Below are 24,421 nucleotides of genomic sequence, written 5' to 3' on the forward strand. Positions count from 1 at the left end.
AGCTCTACAGTTAGAAGTGTTTGTCAGTGACTTTCTCTGAAGGTTTTTTTTTATTTTTTTTTTGGTCCTAAGAAGATGTTTGGGACTTGTTTATCTCCCTTGGTTTGGATCTCCATTGGTGTTGTTTGAGGAGTATCCTTACATCATGTCTGATCTCACGGAAACTACGGAAGTTATTTCTGGTGGATCGAGTAGCACCAACACCAGTTCGATTGTCATTGACAATCCTAACATTCAGATTTCTCGGGTAAAGTTGGATAGTACCAACTACTTGGATTGGTCACATTCTGTGAAGTTGTCCCTGCGGAGTTAAGGGAAGCTAAGGTATATTACTAGGGCTATCAAGGCTCCCGTTGTCTCAAACCCAAGGTACCAGAAATGGGAAACTGCAAACTCTACAGTTATGACTTGGCTACTCTTTTCCATGAAACATGAGATAGGTAGGAGATTTAAAAGGAAGGAAACTGTTAAGGATATTTCGGATAGTGTCTCTAAGACCTATGATAGGGTAGGTGACTCTGTGAAGGTCAACCAACTTCTTCAGTAGGCCCTCCCCATGAAGCAGGGGACTAAGTCCATTTCTGACTACTATTATATTATTATAGGACTCTGAGAGTATGATCATTACCGAGATCTTCAGTTGACCAATCCTGATGATGAAGCCAAGGTCTATAGATCTCTTGAAAAAGTGTGTGTTCTGATTGTTTTAGGTGCGCTGAAATCAGATTATGAGCAAATATAAATATAGATTTTGGGCCGGTCACCTCTTCCATCCCTTAATGAGGTGTGTAGCTACCTCCTGAGTGAGGAAACTACGAGAGGTGCCATAGATTCTAACACCTTCACTTGAGCGCTCTGCTCTCTCTTCCACTACCCATAGAGATTGGCATGGAGCCGGCTGAGGTCAAGGGCCTTCACATAGAGATGACAGAGACACACGATAGTGTGATCAGTGGGAAATCTGGACACACTCGAGAGATGGCTGGGTCCTTTATGGCCGTCCTAGTACACATGGTGGATCTACTGGCACACGTAGTGGCCGCAAAGGAGGGGCTATAGCCCATGCTACTATGACAGAGACTGATACTAAAGGCTCCTCACAGGCAGATACCAGCCCCTTCTCTAGGGATGATATTGCAGTGCTTCGCCGGTTCACGTCTCAGCTTAATAGTCCATCTACCTCACAGGATGCCTCAACTTCCGCTATGCATGTCACCACCTCTACACCTTCCACAGCTCCGTCATGGGTCATTGACTCTGGTGCCACTAACCACATGACTGGTACGTCCCATTACTATGTCTCCTACTCCATTTGTTCTGGTCATGATAAGATCCGTGTAGCTGATGGTACCTTTTCTGTTTCTGGTAAAGGCAGTATCCCCATAAACTCTTTCATTTCACTTGAGTCCATTCTTCATGTTCCTAACCTTACCTTGAATTTATTGTCTGTGAACACTTTAACTAAAACCTTGAATTGTTGTATCACATTTTTTTTTCCTTCTCATTGCTTCTTTCAGGATTTGGTGATGAAGAGGTTTATTGGCAGTGGACATGAGGAGGGAGGCCTATACCATCTTACGTCGTAGTTACCTTTTTTTACTACACCACAATCCTATACATGTGGCCGTAGTGATGCTAGTTCCATGGACTCTGTGATGCTTTGGCATCAGCGTTTGGGACATCCACCTTTTGTTGCTATGAGGAAACAATTACCTCATTTGTTTACATATTTTTCTTCTCATATATTTCATCATGAACCATGTACTTTTGTTAAACATTGCCGTTCATCTTATCCCTATCATGGTAATAGATATATTGTCCCTTTTCATATTGTGCATACTAATGTTTGGGGACCTTGTCCCACTACCTCCCTGTTTGGCCATCGTTATTTTGTTACTTTTGTTGATAATTTTTCTCATTGTACTTGGACCATTCTTATGAAGCATAAGAGTGATGTTTATGATGCCTTCAAAAACTTCTATAAAATGGTCCATACCCAATTTAAAACCAGGATCAAAATAGTCTGATCTGATAAAGGGGGGAATAAACATATAGTGGTCTACAAGACTTTTTACTAACAATGGTATTATCCATCATACACCCCAACAGAATATGGTAGCTGAGAGGAAATAACGCCATTTATTTGAAGTCGGTAGAAGTCTTTTATTTGATATGCATGCTCCTAAAACCTTTTGGTCTAAAGCTGTTGTTGGGGCTTTCCTCATCAATCGCATGCCTACCAAAATTCTTGGGTCTCAAAACCCAGTTGCACTCTTGTCTCCTCAATCTTCTGCTTTTATTCTTCCTCCCAGGGTGTTTGGTTGTGTTTGTTATGTGCATGTTAACAAATCCTCCCGCACCAAACTTGTTCCGAAGGCTCTCAAATGCCTCTTCATTAGGTATTCTTCCACCACTAAAGGCTACAAGAGTTACCACCCTTCATCTCGCAGGCAAGGTTCGATATCTCGTCTCGTTTCGGTGTTTCGGTGGTTTCAGAACCACCAACTCGCCGAGTTTCAGAACCACCAACTCGCAGAGATTTTAACTTGCCGAAATCTCGGTGAGTTGGTGTATTTTTTTTTTTTTGACTCAGTTGACTCTTTCAGTGGTCAAACGGCCATCTATGACCTTAAACTTGGTGGGTAGCTTGTTTTAAGGTTAATAATAATGCTTAGAACTTAAATTTGCAAAAATATTAGAACATGTCAGTGTTTTAGAGTTGCACCCTTGTTTAGCAACAACTGTCGAACTATTCTAGAGATTTACCTGTTTCATTGCTAGAACAAGATATAATATGATAGTAAAACAAATAAATAATGCATCTAAGCTATGATCAAAACATACATCAACATTAATTAATTAATTAATATTTAGAGTACTAGAGTAATATACTATGTAACTCCCAAGTCCCAACCTAAGTCATCCACTAAGCGTCTTACTCTTAAATCTCCGATAGAGTCGTAGATCAGCCAATGGTGAGTAACATATATACAATTGAGTTCCATCAAAACTATATTGACTATAAAAAAATACATTTTATGTTGATGGAAAATGTATTTTTTAAACCAGAAAAAAAATATATATATATTTATGAACAAAAAAAAAAAAAATTTCGACTCCGTGAGGATATAGATCTGCCTCTAGTGTCTAACATATAAAAAATCTAGCCCTATATAACATGTACTTATGTTAAAAAAAAAAAAAAAAAAAAAAAAAAAAAAAGGCCTTGGGATAAGTGGTTTACCTTTCAAAAGCTTGAATTGTGTAGATCTTCAACTTGGAGTGATCTTCAAGGTAATAGATGTGATGATGTGGCAAATTAGTGGACAATGGAGTGATTTTGTTGTCAAATGCAAGGAGGAGCCGAAATTTCACCGAGACAGCCGAGTTGGAGTCGAAATTTTTACTCCCCCTCACGAGATACTGTACTTATAAGCCTTGGTTGGTATCATTTTGGTATCTCGACCGAGATGATACCGAAATTTCAATCGAGATACCGAAATTTCGACCGAGATGATTTCATTTTTGTAATTCATAGCACATCTCGACTTGGTGAAAAAAAAAACATGAAATTTTCGAGATCTTAGAACCATGCTCGCAGGAGATTTCTTTCCAAAGATGTCACGTTCCTCGAGTTTGTGCCTTACTTTGCCCCTCATCAACACCCTCTTCAGGGGGAGAATAGAAATGAAAGTGAAAAGGTTGTCGATGCCATTCTGTTTCTTACCCCATTGCCTCTTACTCCTTTTTCCTTTGATATTGATAAATATAAAGAGGTGGGTGATATTGATACTGTGGATGAACCTTGTACAGAGAATGCACCTGATATTGCATACACAAGAAGGGCAAAGAAGACCTGCCAAGAGTCATCTTCGGATCCACATCCTGAGCTTCCCCTTCCTCAATCAGGTAACATCTCCTCTCCTCATTCAGAGCTAAAACTCCATATTGTTGTTCGTAAGGGTAAGAGAGCTTGTACTAATCCTATAGCCTAGTTTGTTTCCTATGATGCTCTCTCTTCTACAGGTGTTGGCTTTACAGTTGCTCTTTCTTCTGCTTCCATCCCCAAAACTACGATGAGGTTACATCAGACCCTAAGTGGAAACAAGCCATGTCAGAGGAAATAATGGCTCTTGAGAAGAACTGTAATTGGAAATTGGTTAACCATCCCAGGGGGAGAATCCCAGTTGGATGCAAATGGGTCTATATAATCAAGTACCGATCAGATGGTGCTATTGAGAGGTACAAGGAAAGATTGGTGGCCAAAGGTTACATTCAGGTGTATGGAATTGATTATCAGGAAACCTTTGCTCCTGTGGCCAAACATAACTCTAAAAGAGTCCTTTTATTTGTGGCAACAAATAGAGATTGGCTCTTATATCAGTTGGATGTAAAGAATGCCTTCTTCCATGGATATTAAGAGGAGAAAGTGTATATGTAGCCCCCTCCTGGCTTTAAATTCTCGACAGCTGATGATAAGGTGTGTCTCCTGAAGAAAGCACTTTATAGTCTGAAGCAATCCCCAAAGCTTGGTTTGAGAGATTCAGACAGGCCATTCTGAAAAATGGACATTCCCAGAGTCAAGCAGACCACACATTATTTACCCGACGAGGTCATGGCACCATCACAGCTTTGATTGTGTATGTTGATAATATTGTGGTGACTAGGGAAGACAATGATGAAATAGCCAGGCTGAAAGCTTATTTGGCCAAACAGTTTGGGATCAAGGATCTAGGACACTTGAAATATTTCTTGGGTATTGAAGTGTCTAGGTTTGAGAAGGGAATCAACATATACCAATGAAAATTTAGGCTAGATCTATTGAAAGAAACAGGAATGATGGGTTGTAAACCGGCAAGTTCTCGTATTGAGCAGAATCATAAGCTAGGAGAAGATTGTGTGGCCCTTCCCTTATTGATGCAAGGAAATACCAGAGGCTAGTGGGGAAGCTGATTTACCTGTCTCTGACTCGCCTCGATATTTCTTATGCAGTGGGAGTAGTGAGCCAGTTTATGCATGCGCCCAAGAGTGGGCACTTGGATGTTGTGTACCGCCTCCTCAGATATTTGAAGTCCTCTCTAGGAAAAAGGCTGTTGTATGCCAAGAATAATCACTTGAGGAAGAACGTTATTCTGATGCTGATTGGGTTGGATTTATTTCTGATAGGAGACCTACATCTGGTCATTGCACATTTGTGAGTGGTAACTTGGTAGGAGCAAGAAACATCCGGTTGTAACTAGATCTAGTGCAGAGGCTGAGTATAGGGCAATGGCTCATGCAGTTTGTGAACTCACTTGGCTGAGCCAGTTGGTTCGCGAATTGGGATATGACATTGAAGGACATATGAGACTCTACTGTGACCACAAAGCAGTTATAAGTATTGCCCACAACCCAGTGCAACATGATAGAACAAAGCACATTGAAGTAGACTGTCATTTCATCAAACAGAAGATTGACTCTGGCAACAGCTGCACACCTTTTGTGAGGACAGTTGATTAACTGGCAGACATCTTCACCAAAGGTTTCATTCCTCACCAGTTCAGTACCCTCTTATGCAAGCTGGGAATGTACGACATTTATTCTCCAGCTTGAGGGGGAGTGTTGGAGTTTATGTAATGGAGGTAGTTTAGGAATTGTCCTTATATTATGTTGTCCTAAGCTGTGTTTTATTTTTCCCCTTTCACCTCCCTAAGGAGGTCTGATGTAATTTCCCTAAAGTTCTAGTTGAACTTCTACTCTCTGGATTAGTAATTCTGGGGCTTCTACTCATATAACTAGTAAGTCTTCCTTATTCAATCAATTTCCCACTAGCACTCATCCTAGATCTGTCATTCTTGCTAATGGTGCTTTTACACCTGTTTCCGGTCATGGTATTGTATCACCCACCTCCTCCATCAACCTTTCCTCTGTTTTGCATGTTCCACAATTTCCTTTAAGCCTTCTTTTAGTTAGTCAATTAATTAAGTCTTTAAACCATTCAGTAACATTCTTTTCCCTCTTACTATGTTTTTTAGGATCTTCACATAAGGAAGACAATTGTTGAAGGGCATGAAAAAGACGGGTTGTACTACCTCAATTGTGTTGCTCCTACCCCTTCTACTGTTGCTAATACTCAGATGGAGCATAATCTCAAGAAATAGACCTTCAACTCTAGGCCTCTCCAAAAGATTTGGAATTCCAATTCCTTTGACATCAAGGCAAAATTTTCCACTTCTACAACTACTTGTATAGATTCCCCAAGGAACAGGCATATTGTTATCTCCTGAGATCTCTACTCTTCTCGTATTCGCTCTCCCCCTCCTCTTTGAGGAGTGCATTTTTGTTTTTCTCTTTTTCCTCTTCCCCTAGACCTTGTAATTTTCTTCTTATGCTTTGGTGATGAATTATATTATTCACCCAAAAAAAAAAATAATAATAATAATAAGTATGCCTTTCAATAGGGATGATAAGAGGAAAAGGATCCATGTAGCCGATCCCATTTAGTTGGGATAAGGCTTAGTCGAGTATTAGGTCTAATCTTTGCTTCCCTATAGAGTACTGGCATAAGGTAGCTTATTTTGAAATTTCCCATCGATTGAAATCTAGGTTGAGGAGCTGTAACACTCACAAGCAAATCCTTTGCTGGAATAAACTATTGAACCCAGTGCACGAGGCTCCCGCTACTGCAGGGTCTAGGAGGGGCTTTTATTCCATCAAGAGATTGAAGACAAACTCTTCATGTAACACTCCCTATCCTCCGTACTTGCAATTAAACCCCCATTTGCAATTATTACGTAACAAGTAGCAACCCTTCTATTTATATTAATTCCCTTCAGATCCTAACTTGATTTATAATACCAAAATTTACCCTCTTCCATTTAAGATTAATTCCTGATTTCATTCCAATTCTGTTATGTTACTCTTAAGGGCCTGACTTGTGTCAAGAAATATATAATTTCCATTCCTTCTAAAATTTGAACCATTGATCATCTGGGTGGGCCAATAGTGATCCCAAAGCGGGGTTTTGTGACCCAGGATTGCATCACTTAATTTATTGAATCTTTGTTTTGTGACCCAGGATTGCATCACTTAATTTATTGAGTAAGATTCTATCAAATTGAATAAAAATGTCATTAACCACTGAAAGAAACACACACACACACACACACACACACACACACACAAAACAAAACACAAACAAAACAAAAACAAAAAAACAAAAATACAAAAAAACAAAAAAACAAAAAAACAAAAAAACAAAAAAACAAAAAAACAAAAAATACAAAAAAACAAAAACGAAAAAAAAAACAAAGGAAAAGAAGAAGACGAGTTCCTCAAGATTAGATTTGAGCAGTGCAGTTGTAAAACACCAATCTATATCTTTTTAGTTACTGAAAGAATTTAAAGATAAAAAACAGAATATATCAAGAAAGAAAGAAGGGGAAGAGACACCCAAAAAAAAAATAGAAAAGCAAAGGGAAAACCCCCAAAGGGGGAAAAAGGATGAAAAGAAAGAAAACAGAGATGGAAAAGCAAAAACACTGGAACTTCATAGGCAGATTTCTGGCGGGTAGGCTGGGTAAGAACAGAAGCTTAAGTCGACACAGATGTAAGCAACAGAAAAGATGTGACCGCAGGTTTATCAGTGACTTCATCTGACTGCTGGAGAAAGGAGGCTGATCGTGTATTAATCAGTGGGGAAAGGGAAATGGCTTAACCTTGGAAATTTCAATTGCAATAATGGCATGTTTAATAGAAATCAGGGAGAAGGAAGAGAAAATGGGATGGGATTGCGGACTTTGTCCCACCTAGTAAGCCCATCAATCTTCAAAAGGAGGTTGATCATGTACTGAACAGAGGGGACAGGATAATGACATAATGTGGAAGCTTACCTGCTCTTGGACATTTGGAATGCTAAAATTGAATGTTGAGTAGAAAGTAGGAAGAATGAAGTAATGTGATGGGGTTGTGGACTTTGTGTTACAGCTAGTAAGCCCATCAATCTTCAAGAAAAGTGAGTTCCTTTTTATAGTCAGGCAATTTCACTGCAAAAAGGAGCTGGAATGAGTACAAAAGAAGAAGACTCCGAGAACCATGAAGATTTTTTTAAGCATTCTGTTCTTCATTCTACATCAATTAGGTAAACCTCTGGAGTGGTATAGAAACTCATAGATGAAAAATGCAAATCCTAGTTACCTTAGAAAGACCATCAGTGAGTGACATCACCCGTGCACCTGCTGGTGGGATAAGAGATTCAGGAACCTATAACAGTAAATTGATAAGGTAAGAGTCCCTCTTAACTTTCATTATATTTCAAAAGCTCAGGTGGGGAGTTATAAAGGGGCTTCATGGAACAGAGTCAACCTTAAAAATTGCAGAACTTCGTCTGTCACAAAAACAATGTAGGCAGTCAAATCATAATGTAGAGAAAGAGAAGCAATGATAATTGGACCTGCAGAAAGGTCCCATAGAAATCCAACTGCTGGGAGAATTCTGTTCTTACCCTCCCATTTTCTTCCACTTCCTTCCATACATATAGTTAACTCGCTCAGCCAGCTCACGGGTTAGCTCCAGATGTTGTTTCTGATCCTCACCAACTGGAACCAAATCAGACTGCAGTTTCATGCCAAAAACATGTAAGAGTCAAGTATCTTCAAGGACATAATGAGCTTTTAATAGAGCTAAGGGAGAATAAATTTCAGATTCTTTAAGTTTCAGAAATAAAAGCATGTAAGTAATAACAAAGCCAGATGGCAACAAGTAGAAGGCCCAAGGAAGAATCGATCAATTATTTTTCTTCTATTTTTACTTTTCCTCAAGAGCATGAAAAAAATGGAGGATCGAACAATCAGCTCAAACAATGGATTGTATGTACATCATCTAAAATGTAAGTTGCACGAATGAAAGATCACCTGATATAAGAGAATATCAGAAGCCATTAAAACAGGATAAGTTAGAAGTGCAACCCCAACTTGTTCGTCTCCCTACCAGAGAGAGAAAGAGAGAGTGAGAGAGAGGCCTAGTTATCAATATTTACTGATCAATGAAATCAAATATCATTAAGATACAAGAGAATTTGTACTATGCATTAAAACAATGACCAGATAAACACATCCAGAAGCAGATACTGGAGAGAAGTAAAAATGCTAAAACCATACAGGTGAAAGTTACAACAGCAGAATAAAATTGTGTGACAAGTGTTAGTGTGTGTGTCGATTGGAGGTCTATGGATAGACCTTCACACCGTGGGACGGTATGTAGTTTTCTATTGGGTTTAGGGTTGTTGTAAGCTAACTTAGAGTTAGCTCCCTTTTGGTAATGCTTCCTAGTTTCCTATTCATGTTAAGTCTTTGTAATAGCTAAGCTATATATTGGATGAAAGGAGCAGTCCCAACCACAAGGTTGTGGCTCCCAAGTTACAGCTATCCAAGGTTTAAGATCTCACTCTTGCCCCCCATCTTGCTGATCCAAAAAGAGAGATCTGGCAAGATCTCGCCGAGATCATGTATTTTTTTCCCAGTCGACTCGGTGGTTGGTCTCGATGGTCATATTAGGCCTTCCAAACACAATGGAAACATAGGGCTCTTTTCTTTTCTTTTTTTTTTTTTTTTTTTTTTTTTTTTTTTTTTTTTTTTTTAAATCGAACCTAAAATGGTACTTTGACTTCATGCCCTATGTAAATAGTCTCCAACTCTTCAGACCCTATGCCAGTATGCTCTATTCCACGATCAACACATGACACAACATAATCATAAGAATTTAAAATACATCATAGATAATTACTTAAGTGTTTAACAACTAACATTGATGACTGATGAATCACATTCACACAAATTGAAAATTAAAGTAACTCCAAATGTGGACGAAGAGGTAATATTCTCTACTCTTTATGTCTTCTTTTCTTTATATTTATAATTTTGTTTCATAATTATGTATTTATATTATATGTTAATATGTTATGATGATTAATGATTGATGATTGATGATTGATGATTGATGATTGATGATTGATGATTGATGATTGATGAAGATGAACTTAGTTTATTCACTTTATTGATTTGTTTTCATTGGTATGAATATGAACCTTTAATATTTATTTAACATATGAGTAATAGGATTCAACTAGGATTTGAGCCAAATAGATTGGTTTTATAAAAAAATTACACAGGAACGCTTTAGTCGATAAGGCGACGCTTTATGCCCGCCTTATCGCTAAGGCGCTCTGAAAGACTCTCAAACGTCTCCGTCGCCTTACCGCCTTAAAAACTATGGTTTTACCTATATGACAACTGTGGAAGAAGAACTACCTGCTTTGGAGGAAAATCAGCCTTGGGATCTTGTACAATTGTCGCCGGGCAAGTCAGCTATTGGTTGTCGTTGAGTTTATGTGGTTAAGATTAACCCTGATGGTTCTCTTGCTCGGTTAAAATCCAGGTTGGTTGCGAAGGGGTATGCCCAAGTTTATGGTGTTGACTATCTAGATACCTTTTCTCTTGTTGCCAAGTTGGCATTTGTTCGTCTTTTGATCTCTTGCAGCTTCGTCTCATTGGCCATTGTATCAGCTTGATGTGAAAAATGCTTTTCTTTACAGTGATTTGCATGAGGTATATATGGAGCAACCTCCAGGGTTTGTTGCACAGGGGGAGCCTGAAAAGGTGTGCAAGCTTAAGAAGTCCTTGTACGGTTTAAAACAGTCTCCTCGGGCATAATTTGGTAGGTCCATTGATGTGGTTTGTAAATTTGGGTTGTCAAGGTGTGACAGTGATCATTCAATGTTCTATCAAAAGTCTGATGTGGGGAGAATATTTCTAGTTGTGTATGTTGATGAAATTGTCATTACTGGAGATGATGTTGAAAGAATCCAAAGCTTGAAGGTGCAATTATAGCAACCCTTTCAAACTAAGGATCTAGGAATGTTGAAGTATTCTGGGTATTGAAGTTACACAAGCAAGGAAAGGGAATTTCACTTCCTCAAAGAAAGTATGTTCTGGATTTGCAAGCCAAGATCTCTAAAGTGTCTTCCACTTGTTCCCCCTCCCCCAAAAATTGTCACATTGTAGTTTCCTGGGAGCTTCCTAGCTTTGTAATTAAGAATCCTACCTCTTTATGAGATTTTTCCTTCTTTCTTCCCCCCCCCCTTTCTAAGGGTTGTATTTTTTCTCTTTGGTAATGAATTATTTATTCACCCAAAAAAATATGTTCTAGATTTGTTTACAGAGACTGGTTTATTGGAACTAAACTTCTTGCTACTCCGATGGACCCAAATGTAAAACTTATAGTTGAAGGAGGTGATGTGTTAGAAGATCCTGAGAAGTATCGCAGGTTGGTGGGTAAGCTGAATTATTTGACTGACTCGACCTGACATTGCCTCCCCAATCAGTGTTGTTAGTTTCTTTCATCTTCACGTACTTCTTATTGGGAGGTTGTCCGTATTCCGAGGTATCTCAAGAAGGCTTCAATCCGTGGTTCATTGAATTCTGATCATAAACATCAATGTGTTGAGGGTTTCTGTGATACTGATTGGGTTAGATATCTTGTTGATAGGCGCTCAACTACTAGATACAGTACATTTGTTGGCGGAAATCTTGTGTCTTGGAAGAGCAAAAAGTAGGCTGTTGTGGCTAGGTCTAGCACAGAGTCTGAGTATCATTCCATGGCTCATGTCACTTGTGAGTTGATGTGGGTGAAGCAATTGTTAACGGAACTTAGGTTTAAGTGCACTTCTTCTATGTAGTTGTGGTGTGATAACCAAGTTGCATCCATATTGCATCATATCCAGTGTTCAATGAGAGGACAAAGCATACTGAGGTGGACTGTCACTTTGTTCAGGGAAGCTATAGTAAAGAGTTATCTCTACAAGTCATTTCGCAAGCGAGAACAACTTGTAGACATTTTCACTAAATCTCTTGGGAGTGGTAGAGTTGATTACATTTGAAACAAGCTGGGATGATTAACATCTATGCTCCAGCATGAGGGGGAGTGTTAAGAGTGTTATGTGTCGGTTGGAGGTCTATGTGTCCATAGACCTCCATACCGTGGGATGGTATGTAGTATCTTATTGGGTTTAGGGTAGTTGTTAGCTAACTTAGAGTTAGTTTCCTTTTTGGTAATGCTTCCCAGTTTCCTATTCATGTTATGTCTCTGTAATAACTAGTCTATATATTCAATGAAGGGGTCAGCTCCCAACCACAAAGTTGTGACTCCCAAGTTACAGCCATCTCTCTTTCTCTTACACTTTCATCCTCATTGTTTGCAACAAGAATGTGGTAGATGGTATTACAACAAGAAGTCTTCCCCGAAGCCCCAGACATATGTAGAATGTAGACCATTGACCAGCTAAGCATCAGTATTCATTTTTCCTCGAGTAAATTTCAGCATATCTGGATATCCCAACTCATACTTCTGTTATAAAACATCTCCTAGGTGGTGGTACCTTATGGTAATTTTCACCCCCTTTCACTCGTACCATTTTCAAATCTATGAGCAGATAGGACATCATTTAAGTCAACCAAATGTGGAACAACGATCTTCTTGCCAGGAAATACACGTGTAAGCTCTAAATCTAAAATGAAAGGTGCTTTAGGAAATAAATGAATAAAAGGTGGTTGCAATCATACAGCAACTAACGCACCGCCTTGCGTGATTTCTCTTTGAATTGAATCATTCTGTTCACCCGACCAATTGGAGTGACAGAACTCAGTAGCCACATCAGCTCCACATGAGCACGGACATGAGACTGCACAAAGACAGAAGCCTGCAAGTGGAAGACAAAGCAAGAGTCATCCAGCGGTACATAGATAATGAGAGAAAATGACCAAAGAACTTTCCACAGACCTTGGTGGTGTCAACACCACAAGCCATGTAAATGGCTGCTGTACTTTTTGTTGCTGTAGCTAGCTGCTTTACATCATATTCTAAGGTTATCTGCAGATGCCAAAAACCCAGACTGTTACCACGACAAACCACCAGGAAATATGCAAATAAAACAACACATTATGAAGTTCAACAAATCAATCTTTATTTGTTTCCTTTTGATCAACACAGAGAAGCTTATCTTAGATGGCCAGGGTAGGTATTTCAGAGTAAATTGAAAGGTGAGCTCAAGGGCGGTGGGCCAGTCCTGGTTTTCTGTTGAAAAGGTTCATTTGGCTTGTTCCCTCTCATGCTATGGGGTGTTTTGCAAGGAGATACTTGCATTCCTAAGAGCTTTGCTGTAATTCCCTTCTTTCTCTTCCTATGTTTTTTCCTATGGTCCTTGCCCCCCTCCCCAAGGGGAGGGATTTGCATCTCTATGGGTCATTTGAGATTTTTTTTTTTTTTTTTCAACAGTGGTCGTAGCTTGGTTATTTTGTTTTTTCTTCTTTCTAAAGGCAAAGGTCATTTCCAATATTCTAAATAATCTTTAATGCAATCTGAAAATTCAGATTATGAATCTCAGATGCAAGCAGGCCCAATGATTAAATCTATGATCAGATCTCAGATAAAGGAAGCAATTTCTTCTTAAGGGAAGAAATCAGATCAATTGAAGGGGAGGGAAAGGAGATGAGATCGATCTTTAAAGAAGGAAGAAGAGAAGAGAAGAGAAGAGATCAAGTTTCTCTAAGTAAATCTCCACAGCATCAAAAATATTTATATAAAAAAATAATGATAATTCATTCTTTACTTAAATCATCTCTAAGATATAAAAATAATAATAACTCATTCTTTACTTAAATCACCTCTAAGTAGGGGGAGACGGGGAGTATTACACATGTAATGACCTGAAATTCCAAAACTGACTCATAAAAGGACTCTTAATCACACTCGCACACTCAATAAAGTGAATAAACGCAAAACATAATTTTATCTAGTTATTAAGTTAATGGGATCCTGGTTCAGTCCTTGCAACACAATCAGAATCTTTAATAGACAGAATCGTAGGGAGGTGAGAACACAACTAGAATTAAGAAATTTTAATATAAAGGAACAAGAAAGATATGACTTGAAGAGTCTCACCCAAGCCTAGGCTAGAATCTCACTAACCACCCTAGCATCTCACTTCAAGTTCAGTCTGCCTCTCACAAAAGAATGGTAAGAACCAAATTTTATTCAAATTCTGATTTCAAATGCTTACAATCAGCTCGCTCTTTTTATAGAGGCTGGGAGGGTTATAGACTCTCATTGGGACTTTCTCCTAGACTTAACGGCCTGTACATTTCCTAGGACTTACATTGGACTTTACAAGATACTTAATGAACTTACAATTTCAAGGTCTTTCATAAATAACATGAAACTAACCTATTGAAATCCCCAAGACTTCACAACTTTAGAGGACTAGCTATAACTAGCTAGTTATATTCGTATGGGTCACTTTTCCCTCATATACGGACTTTCAAAATAGGTCCATTGCAATAGAAAACATAAGAATATTAAACTCATGACCCAGATGGCTACTTATTTAACCCATTAGGCTAGGATTTGGGCTTATTCTGGTGTGAATACTTGTACTGGAACGTCTCTTGATCCACATCAGCTCTCATCAACTTGAAAAAAACCTTAACCTCGAATTTTGTAGTGATGACGGGATAACAAGTGAGTTGCAGCTTTGACCAGTCCCAGACAAAACTTCGGTAATGTAGGGACTTTAGGAAAAGTCTTTAACCCTAGGAGCTTTCTCTTCAGAGTATTCGGGTGGAATGATGAACTCAATGTTTGCAACGTCGCAATCATCATCAACTCTATGTTTGCAATGTCGCAATCATCATCAACTCTATGTTTGCAATGTCGCAATCATCATCAACAATAAAGGACGTATCCAAGTGGTCTTCCGTCAATATAAGGATGGGAAGAGAACAATGAAATAAGAGATTGAAGAAAGAAGAGAATGGTGGAATGTTATCATTTTGTGTAGAGAAAAAGATTCTCTACCACGCATATTACTTCAATTAACAAGATATAAGAAATTACATACACCTTCCTAGGGAGGTAAAAGGGAAAAAGAAAGTACAATATTGACAAGAGTAAAATACACCTAACCCTAAAGTACCCTTATTACAAAAACACTAACACTCCCCCTCAAGCTGGAGAATAAATGTCATACATTCCCAGCTTGCATAAGAGGGTATTGAACTGCTGAGAAATGAGTCTTTTGGTGAAGATGTCTGTCAATTGATCACCTGTCTTTACAAAAGGTGTGCAAATGTTTCCAGAGTCAACTCCTCTTTGATGAAATGCCGGTCAACTTTAATGCGCTTTGTTCTATCATGTTGCACTGGATTATGGGCAATGTTTATGGCTGTTTTGTTATCACGGTAGAGACACATAAGTCCGTCAGTATCATATCCCAACTCAAGGACCTATTGTCACAACCAAATGAGTTCACAAAACTCCATGAGCCATTGCCCTGTACTCTGCCTCCGCACTAGATCTAGCTACAATAGGTTGTTTCTTACTCTTCCATGTAACCAAATTACCACCAACAAATGTGCAATAGCCAGAAGTAGATTGACTGTCAAAGATGGATCCATCCCAATCATCATCAGAAAAACCTTCTATCCTCAAGCGATTGTTCTCGGCATACAATGTCCTTTTCCTGGAGAGGACCTCAAGTATCTGTAGATGCGGTACACAACATCCAAGGGGCCACTCTTGGGAGCATGCATAAACTAGCTCACTACTCCCACTATATAAGAAATGTTTGAGCGGGCCAGAGACAGATAGATCAGCTTCCCCACTAGCCTCTGGTATTTTCCTGCATGAACAAGAGAGGAACTACAATCTTCTCCTAACTTGTGATTCTGCTCAATAGGAGAACTTGTCGGTTTACACCAGAATATCCTGCTTCTTTCAACACGTCTAACAAAAATTCCATTGGCAAATATCGATTCCCTTTTTAGACCTTGACCATTCAATTCCCAAGAAATACTTTAAGCATCCTAGGTCTTTGATCTCAAATTGTTTGGCCAAGTAGGCTTTCAGCCTAGCTATCTCATCATTGTCATCTCCTGTCACCATGATATCATCAACATAAACAATCAACGCTTTGATGGTACCATTACCTCTCCAGGTAAATAATGTGTGATCTGCTCAACTGTAGGAATACCCATTCTTTAGACTGGCCTGCCTGAACCTCTTAAACCAAGCCTTTGGAGATTGCTTGAGACCATATAAAGCCTTCTTTAGGAGACACTTTACCATCAGCTGCTGGAAAATTGAAGCCAATAGGGGGCTACATATACACTTCCTCCTCTAAGTCACCATGGAGGAAGGCATTCTTCATATCCAACCGATAAAGGGGCCAATCTTTGCATGCTGCCAAAGATAAAAGAACTCTTATATAGTTATGTTTGGCCACAAGAGCAAAGGTCTCCTGATAATCAATTCCATACACCTGATTGTACCCTTTGGCCACCAATCTCGCCTTGTACCTCTCAATAGCACCATCCGGACGGTACTCGATTTTATAGACCCACCTACATCCAACTGGAACTCTTCCCTTGGGAAGATCAACCAATTTCCAAGTGCAATTCTTCTCAAGTGTCATCATTTCCTCAGACATGGCTTGCTTCCACATGGGGTCTGTCATAGCCTCAAAAACAGTTTTAGAGATGGAAGCAAAAGAAAGAGCAGCAGTAAAGGCAACACTTGTAGGAGAGAGACCATAGTAAACAAACTATACTATAACAATAGTACAAGCTCTCCCACCCATTCAAACAGCAATAGGGAGGTATAACTCAGAAGGAGAAGAACTGTTACCTGATTTGGGGTGATGAAACTCAGGATATGGATCCAAAGAGGACTCTTGGAAGGTCTTCTTTGTCCTTCATGTGTATACAATATCAAGTGCCTTCTCTGTACAAGGTTCAAGAGTATCAACAATATCCACAGTGTCAACATCATCCACCTCTTTATTTTTCCCAATATCAAAAGAAAAAGGAGTAAGAGGCAAATGACTAAGAAATGGAATGGCATCAGTAACTTTTTCACTTTTACTTTCATTCTCCCCCTGAATAGGATGCTGATGAGAAGCAAAGAAAGGCACAGACTCAAGGAAGGTGACATCTTTGGAAACAAATCTGGAACGAGATGAAAGATGGTAACACTTGTAGCCTTTGGTAATGGAAGAATGCCAAAGGAAGAGGCATTTGAGAACCTTGGGATCAAGTTTGGTGTGAGAGGATTTATTGACGTGCACATAACAAACACAACCAAACACCCTGGGGGCAGAGAAAAAGCAGAAGATTGAGGAGACAATAGTGCAACTGGGTTTTGAGATCCAAAAATTTTGGTAGGCATGCGACTAATGAGAAAAGCAGTAGGAAGAACCACTTCAGACAAAAAAAGTTTTAGGAACATGCATACCAAATAGAAGGCTTCTACCAACTTTAACAAATGGTGATTTTTCCTCTCAGCTAGCCCATTCTGTTGGGGTGTATCAACACAACTAAGCTGATGGATAACACCATTGTCAGTAAAAAGTCTTGTAGAACACTATACATGTACTCCCCCCCCCCTTATCAGATCGGACTATTTTGATCCTGGTTTCAAATTGGGCATGGATCATTTTATAGAAGTTTTTGAAGGCATCATAAACATTACTCTTATGCTTCATAAGAATGGTCTAAGTACAACGAGAAAAATCATCAACAAAAGAAACAATATAATAATGGCCAAACAGGGAGGTACTGGGACAAGGTCCCTAAACATTAGTATGCATAATATGAAAAGGAATAACAGATCTACTACCATGATAGGGATAAGATGAACGACAATGTTTAGCAAAAGTACATGGTACACAATGAAATACATGAGAAGAAGAAAAAGATATAAACAAATGAGGTAATTGTTTCCTCATAACAACAAAAGATGGATGTCCCAAACACTGATGCCAAAGCATCACAGAGTTTATGGAACTAGCATCACTACGGCCACATGCATAGGACTGAGGTGCAGTCAAACAAGATAGTTGTGGCTTAAGGCAGTAGAGACCACTCTCCTCACGTCACTGTCAATAATCTTCTTCGTCACCAAATCCTGAAAAAGACAATGAGAAGAAAAAAAATGATACAACAATTCAAGGATTTAGTTAAAGTGCAAACAGACAAAGGTTCAAGGTAAGGTTAGGAACATGAAGAACTGAATTAAGTGATATAGAAGATTTAATGGAAATACTGTCTTTACCAGAAACAAAAGAGGGTACCATCAGCCACCCGAACCTTATCCTTACCAAAACAAATAGAGTAAGAATCATAATATTGGGACATACTAGCCATGTGATCAGTGGCACCAGAGTCAATGACCCACGACGGAGCTGTGGAAGGTGCAGATGTGGTGATATGCACAGTAAAAATCTGAGGCATCCTGTAAGGTAGATGGGCTATCAAGCTGAGACATGAACCGCCGGAGCACTGCAATATCATTCGTAGAGAAGGAATTGGTATTTGCCTATGAGGGTCCTCTAGGATCAGAATCTGTCATAGTAGCATGGGTTGTAGCCCCTCCTCTACGGCCACCACATATACTAGGATGGCTATGAAGAACCTAGCACCTCTCTCTAGTGTGCCCATGTTTCCCATAATGATCACACTGTTGGGGTCTATCCCTGTCATCTCCATAGGATGACCCTTGACCTCGGCACCCTCTATGCAATCTCTGTGGGCAGTCAAAGAAAAAGCAGATCACTCACGTGGAGGAGCAGGGTCCATAGCACCTCTTCTGGTCTCCTCACTCAATAGGTAGCTACACCCCTCATCAAGGAATAGAAGGGGCGACTGACCCAAAATCTGTATCCGGAATTGCTCATAGTCCAAGTTTAACCCACCAAGTAAGATCAGAACATGCTACTTTTCAAGGAACCTGTACACCTTGCCTTCATCTTCAGGATTGGACAACTGAAGGTCTCGATAATAATCATACTCCTCCCAAAGTCCTACAACAGTATTGTAATAGTTAGAGATAGCCATATTCCCCTACTTCATAGAGAGAACCTACTGAAGGAGTTGGTAGACCTTAATAGAGTCACCCACACTGTCATAGGTCTTAGAGACACTATCCTAAATATCCTTAGCAGTTTCCTTCCAGATAAATCTTTTGCCGACCTCAGGTTTCATGGAGAAAAGGAGCCAACTCATAATAGTGGAATTCACAATTTCCCATTTCTAGTATTATGGATTAGAGAGAGCGGGAGCCTTGATAATCCCATTAATATACTCAAGTTTCCCTCGACTCCTCAAGGATAACTTAACAGATTGTGACCAGTCCAAGTAGTTGGTGTTATCCAACTTAACAAGGGATATCTAAGTGTTGGGGTTATCAAAGACAATCGGGCTGGGATTGGTACCACTCAACCCACCCAATGTAGCTTTCAAAGGCTCAGTGATATCAGACATAATGTATAAATACTCCTAAACAACCACAGTTGGAGATCCAAAGCAAAGGGCAAAACTTACCCAAATATTGTCTTAAAAAAAAACCCAACAAGAAAATCAAACATAAAAGAGAAATAAATTCACACCAACCACATTCTTCAAGGTGTAGTATCATAACATAAGAGCTCAATAGTCCCAAACAGCATACCTTACAAACAAGTAGCATTCATAAGCATCACAGACAAAATCAGAGACAAAAAGACCCAAAAACAGGGTTGTCGGTACCATATATTCCAAGGTATAAGGAGTTGTGAAGCAACAACTCGACGAAGGTTGAAATGAGACCAAGAGGGGGTGATAATTCACCCTAGGGCAATCCAAATGGGCCTAGTTTCAGTTCAATATCTGACCAGATGAGAGAGGAAAAACAAACAAAGGCTTGCAGTAAGCTTCCCTAGGCCTGGTTTTGCTTGTTGCAAGGTTCAAGTGTCTCTTTATTCAGAGAGAAACTTCCCTTAGTGTCTCCATAGTCTCCTTGCATGCCTACCAAGTTAGAATACAAGGATGGGAAGAGAACAAAGAAATGAGAGATTGGAGAATAAGAAGAAGAGAGAAGAGAATGGTGGAATGTTGTGTGTAAAGAAAAGATTCTCTACCACATATATATTACTTCATTTAACAAGATATAAGAAATTACATACACCTACCTGGGGAGGTAAAAGGGAAAAAGAAAATGCAGTAAGTGACGAGTAAAATACACTTGACCCTAAAGGACCCTTATTACATAAACTCTAACAGTTATTGTCGACTTCTTCAACCTTTGATTAACTTCCATTGTAGCAGCAGACACCTTGGATTCCTCATCACTGTCATCATCAATCTCTGTTGATGGGACCAAACATAAGACATGAGTGCCATGGGTCACCATTGCTTCATCATCAGCCAGGTTGTTCCTCCACCTCCTCCTTAGGAGGAAGTCCATAATAGAACTCCATCTCCAAATTGGCATCAACAACTGCTACAATAGCATTCTTTAGGCGTTGGGGGCAGAACTTAGCAGAGAGCCCCTATTTGGCTTCAAAAATGTACTCAAAAGCAGTCATGCAATCTGATAACTGCCTCATCATGTCAATGATCTAGCTGAGAATATTTGTTAAGTCAGAATTCCTTGAACGGGGTTTAGCCATAGCTTTGATACCAAAATAACAGGATCTTGTATGAGCCTTTCAACAAAATCAAAATCCTCAATAGGCAGGATTGTAGGGAGGTGAGAACACAAAATTTTAATAACAAAGGAAGAAGTAAGAAGGATATAAGATATAACTTGAAGAGTCACACCCCAAGCCTAGGCTAGAATCTCTCTAACCAACCTAGCATCTCACTAGGAACAGCATCTCACTAAAATCTGTTCACTCAGAAGAAGGGTAAAAACTAAATTTCATTCAAACTCTTATTTCAAATGCTTACAGACAGCTCTTTTTATAGAGAGGGTAGGGGGGTTCTAGACTCTTATTGGGACTTTCTCCCATATTTAATGGCTTGTACATTTCATAGGACTTACAATGGGACTTTTTAAGATAATTAATGAACTTTACATTTTCGAGATCTTTCACAATTAACAATTAAACTAACCTATTGACATCCCCAAGACTTGGCCACTTAGAGGACTGGATACAACTAACTAATTAAATTGATATGGGTCACTTATCCCTCAAATGTGGACTTTCAAAATAAGCCCATTATAGAAGAAAACACAAAAATACTAACCATGACCTACGTAACCCATAGGCTACTTATTTAACCCATTAGAATAGGATTTGGGCTTCTTACAGCGTGAATACTTATATTGAAACCTCTCTTGATCTACATTATAAGTATTCGAATATAACTCAAACACTTAACTACTAATCTTGTGTACTAACTTTTTTTTTTTTAGATATTTATCTTTTGTACTAACTTTATCCCCACTTTATGGGCTTATAAATTAGGCCTATTACAATGAAACCCAAAACAATTGAATGGCCCAACCCTATAATATAAACTACACAGAGGTCAATTTCAGCCCTTGGACTGCCACCAGCACTTTATAGGCCTCCCAAGCTTGCGCATAGGCCTACATAAGAAATTAATGTCAGATGCAACGGGCATCAGTCTTTTTTACTTCTCTTTTCAGGAGAATTATTCTCCTCATGCCAATTTTAATCATGACACTGGAAAAAAAATGTAAAATCAGCAATGATACCTTTTTGGAGGGGAACATAGAATTAAACTTGCAATATCATATAGGATATTTGCAAATTTCAATTAACAAGTTAGGAAAATCAGTGCTAACTTCATGTTGAAATAAAACAAAAGTTCCTATTCTTGATTATGACAGGGCAATTGTAACAAAACAGGGTATTACCATGTAATACAAAGCCACCACAACATCAACTGCTGACCAGCGTGTTCAGACACAGAGATGTTCCACTGACCTAAAAGGTGTGGTGTAAGCCTCAAAAACATGGCTTCCTAGTAAATAAACAACCAAATACTTATATAACATAGTGATTTATATGGGAAAAATCCATGAAATGTTGTTTTATTTAAGAGGAAATATATGAAAATAAGTATTTTTAACAAATAAAAATTTAAATTAACCAAAAAGAAGCCTGAACACCATGGAAACAACACTATTAGGATTTACAAGCACGTGCCTCAGCTTATCTCATGCCAACACTAATGGTGCGACACTTAACTTCTTAAGTTCCATAACTGCTCTCATTGGGGTAGGAGGCAGAAAGAGAGAAGCAAAATGGAATCGCTGAAACATGGCCATTGGCCAACACCTCTCATACAAATGACAGCAGCACTTTTGTACTCCTTTACAAAGTTTGGAGAAGGCTTGGACGATTACGGCAACAGAACATTTCGCCACAGTGAGGGTCCATATCAATGTCAACACTGGCTGTCAGAATCAGAAAGTAATTGTCCCCTGCCTCAGAGAATGATTTGATCACCAATTTAAACTAGATGATTTTATCCAAGGAGCAGTACATGAGAAATAAACTAAACCTTTTAGGTAGGGGATGGAACTATGGAAGGGCACGAAAGAGGGACAGGGGACAATGCAGTACTTAAATGGGACTTAACAACTTAATGTTATGATCTCTAGAAATTTGGATATTCAATAATAATCTCTAGTTTCACGTGCTGATTGATTGATTAGAGAATTAATTACTGCGATGAGGACTGTCAGTAATCAGTTTAACAAGGAGTAGGGTTTCAAGAAGGTGCTCCAGATTGAGTCCGGTGTCCACAAAAAGGTTTTATGGGAGTAAAATCTTCTAGCCTTATGAAATGAAGTGCCTCAATAGGAAGATTCCGGTACACTTGGATAAAAATTTGGCTGCCTAGTATGTATGGGCATATGGGTAGGGCCAAGGAAGTCATAGTGAAACATAAACAGACTTAAGAATAAATTCTCTCCCAAACAACTACCATTAAACCCAATTGTAGTGGAAAGATCAAACTTGCATCTGTAGCTAAGAAAAAAATATAACATTGCTTCCCCAAAAGGCAGAAATTGAATAAACAATCCAATCCACCTACCCCCTATATCTATTTATATTCTTTGACCCTCCATGTGGATCCCATGCCAAAGGGAAGCTCCTATTTGCTACAATACATCATTGAAATATGATGTAAGGCTTGAACTTGACTTTTCCGCTTTATTTGCAAATTTAAAAGGGCTGTCACCGACACCTATCAAGCCAAAGATTTTTATAGAAAGTTTAGGATATTTCTAAGTCACCCCTCAACAATAATTTCATGGTAGTTGAACATGTTCTGCACCTCCTCACATCCAAGGTTTGATGAGTTGGTTTCGACCTTGATCAAAACCGAAATATTTCGTGAAACCATGGTTCGAAATCTCGCCAATATCAGTCATTTCGGGATTTTTTTTTTTTTTTTTTTTTTTTTTTTTTTTTTTTTTTACTGAAAGAATTAAAAAAATGTAGTGTTTCAGTCAAAATTCCGTGTCACATTCGGCATCTCACCGAAATGTTACAGCATGTGTTTTATAAAAGCACATATCTCGTGAGCAAGGGTCGAAATTTCGACTCCAACTCATCTGTTGCGAAATATTTTGCATCTTTGTACCTACATACCATAATATTAGTTGAAGACTCCTCTTTTTTACCACATCTTCACCTCTAATCCTTTGAAGATCACTCTAAGGGCTCTCATTGTTGAAGATCTACACACTTCCAAGGTTGAAAAGGTAAACCACTTTCGTCAAAACCATTTATTTTATTAAATAGTAACATAAATACATATTGCTTAAGGATGGATTATATGTTCGACACCAGAGGCCGATCTATGACCTCACGTGTCAAAAAAAAATTTTGGTTTAAAAGTGATTATTTTATTTTTCTAGTTTAGAAAATACATTTTTCATCAACATAAAATTGAAAAAATTGTGATTAATATAGCTTTGATGGACTCTATTATATATATGTTAATCACCACTGGCCGATCTACAGCTCTATGGGATCAATATTTTTTCCCAGTAGGTAAATAATAATTTTAATTTTCAAAAAATATGATAAATAGTTCAATAATTAAATAAAAAGGAAAAATAGGGAAAATTACTCTGTTTTGATTTGAAAAATAAAGGAAAAATATGAGATTAATTTTAAAATGTTTTGAAGCGTACATGATGCCTGTTATGTTATACCATATTTGATTTTGTTGTATTATGTCATTATATTATTAAAAAAAAATTTGATGTAAGAAAAAATATAAGTAGCTACCATATACTTTTTAGTGGTCTCATATGACGTGCCTAAGTTAATAATGACTTATTTTTTCTATGCATCAGTATTAGGGTGATATATAATGTCTGATAAAGGAGGTGACGAGGAAGGCGGGAGAAGAGGTAGAAGACGTGATAAGAGTCATGATAGTGGAAAGATTGCATGGAAACACAGAGTGCTGATTGATAGTGATAAAAGGAAAATAGAGTGCAACTACTGTCACAAGAAGATTATAGGTGGTGGGGCCACAAGATTTAAGCAATAGTATGTTTTGATAATGGCATGGATGCATTATTT

At 38.6% G+C, this 24,421-nt stretch overlaps 1 protein-coding gene across 18 annotated transcripts in view; it reads right to left on the reverse strand.

Annotated features, from left to right (window-relative positions):
* LOC122069038 (tryptophan--tRNA ligase, chloroplastic/mitochondrial-like) overlaps positions 1-24,421 on the reverse strand; it is an 81,087-nt gene that overhangs the window by 40,251 nt on the left and 16,415 nt on the right. For 13 of the 18 annotated variants that reach the window (XR_006137328.1, XR_006137327.1, XM_042632973.1 and 10 more), the window contains 7 exons: positions 16,714-17,991; positions 12,814-12,903; positions 12,611-12,733; positions 8,892-8,963; positions 8,483-8,592; positions 8,344-8,365; positions 8,176-8,241 (listed from right to left, as the gene is read on the reverse strand). Coding sequence is in view for 16 of the 18 variants with exons in the window: in XM_042632973.1 (XP_042488907.1) it covers positions 8,176-8,241; positions 8,344-8,365; positions 8,483-8,592; positions 8,892-8,963; positions 12,611-12,733; positions 12,814-12,903; positions 16,714-17,313 (1,083 nt within the window). In the remaining 2 variants the exon portion in view is untranslated. Of the gene's footprint in view, positions 1-7,871; positions 8,025-8,175; positions 8,242-8,343; positions 8,366-8,482; positions 8,593-8,891; positions 8,964-12,610; positions 12,734-12,813; positions 12,904-16,713; positions 17,992-24,421 lie in introns of those variants that run through there. The other 5 variants (XM_042632979.1, XM_042632978.1, XM_042632980.1 and 2 more) reach the window with 3 other exon arrangements.

Source organism: Macadamia integrifolia, unplaced genomic scaffold (assembly GCF_013358625.1).
Source record: "Macadamia integrifolia cultivar HAES 741 unplaced genomic scaffold, SCU_Mint_v3 scaffold526, whole genome shotgun sequence".
Lineage (NCBI taxonomy): Eukaryota > Viridiplantae > Streptophyta > Magnoliopsida > Proteales > Proteaceae > Macadamia > Macadamia integrifolia.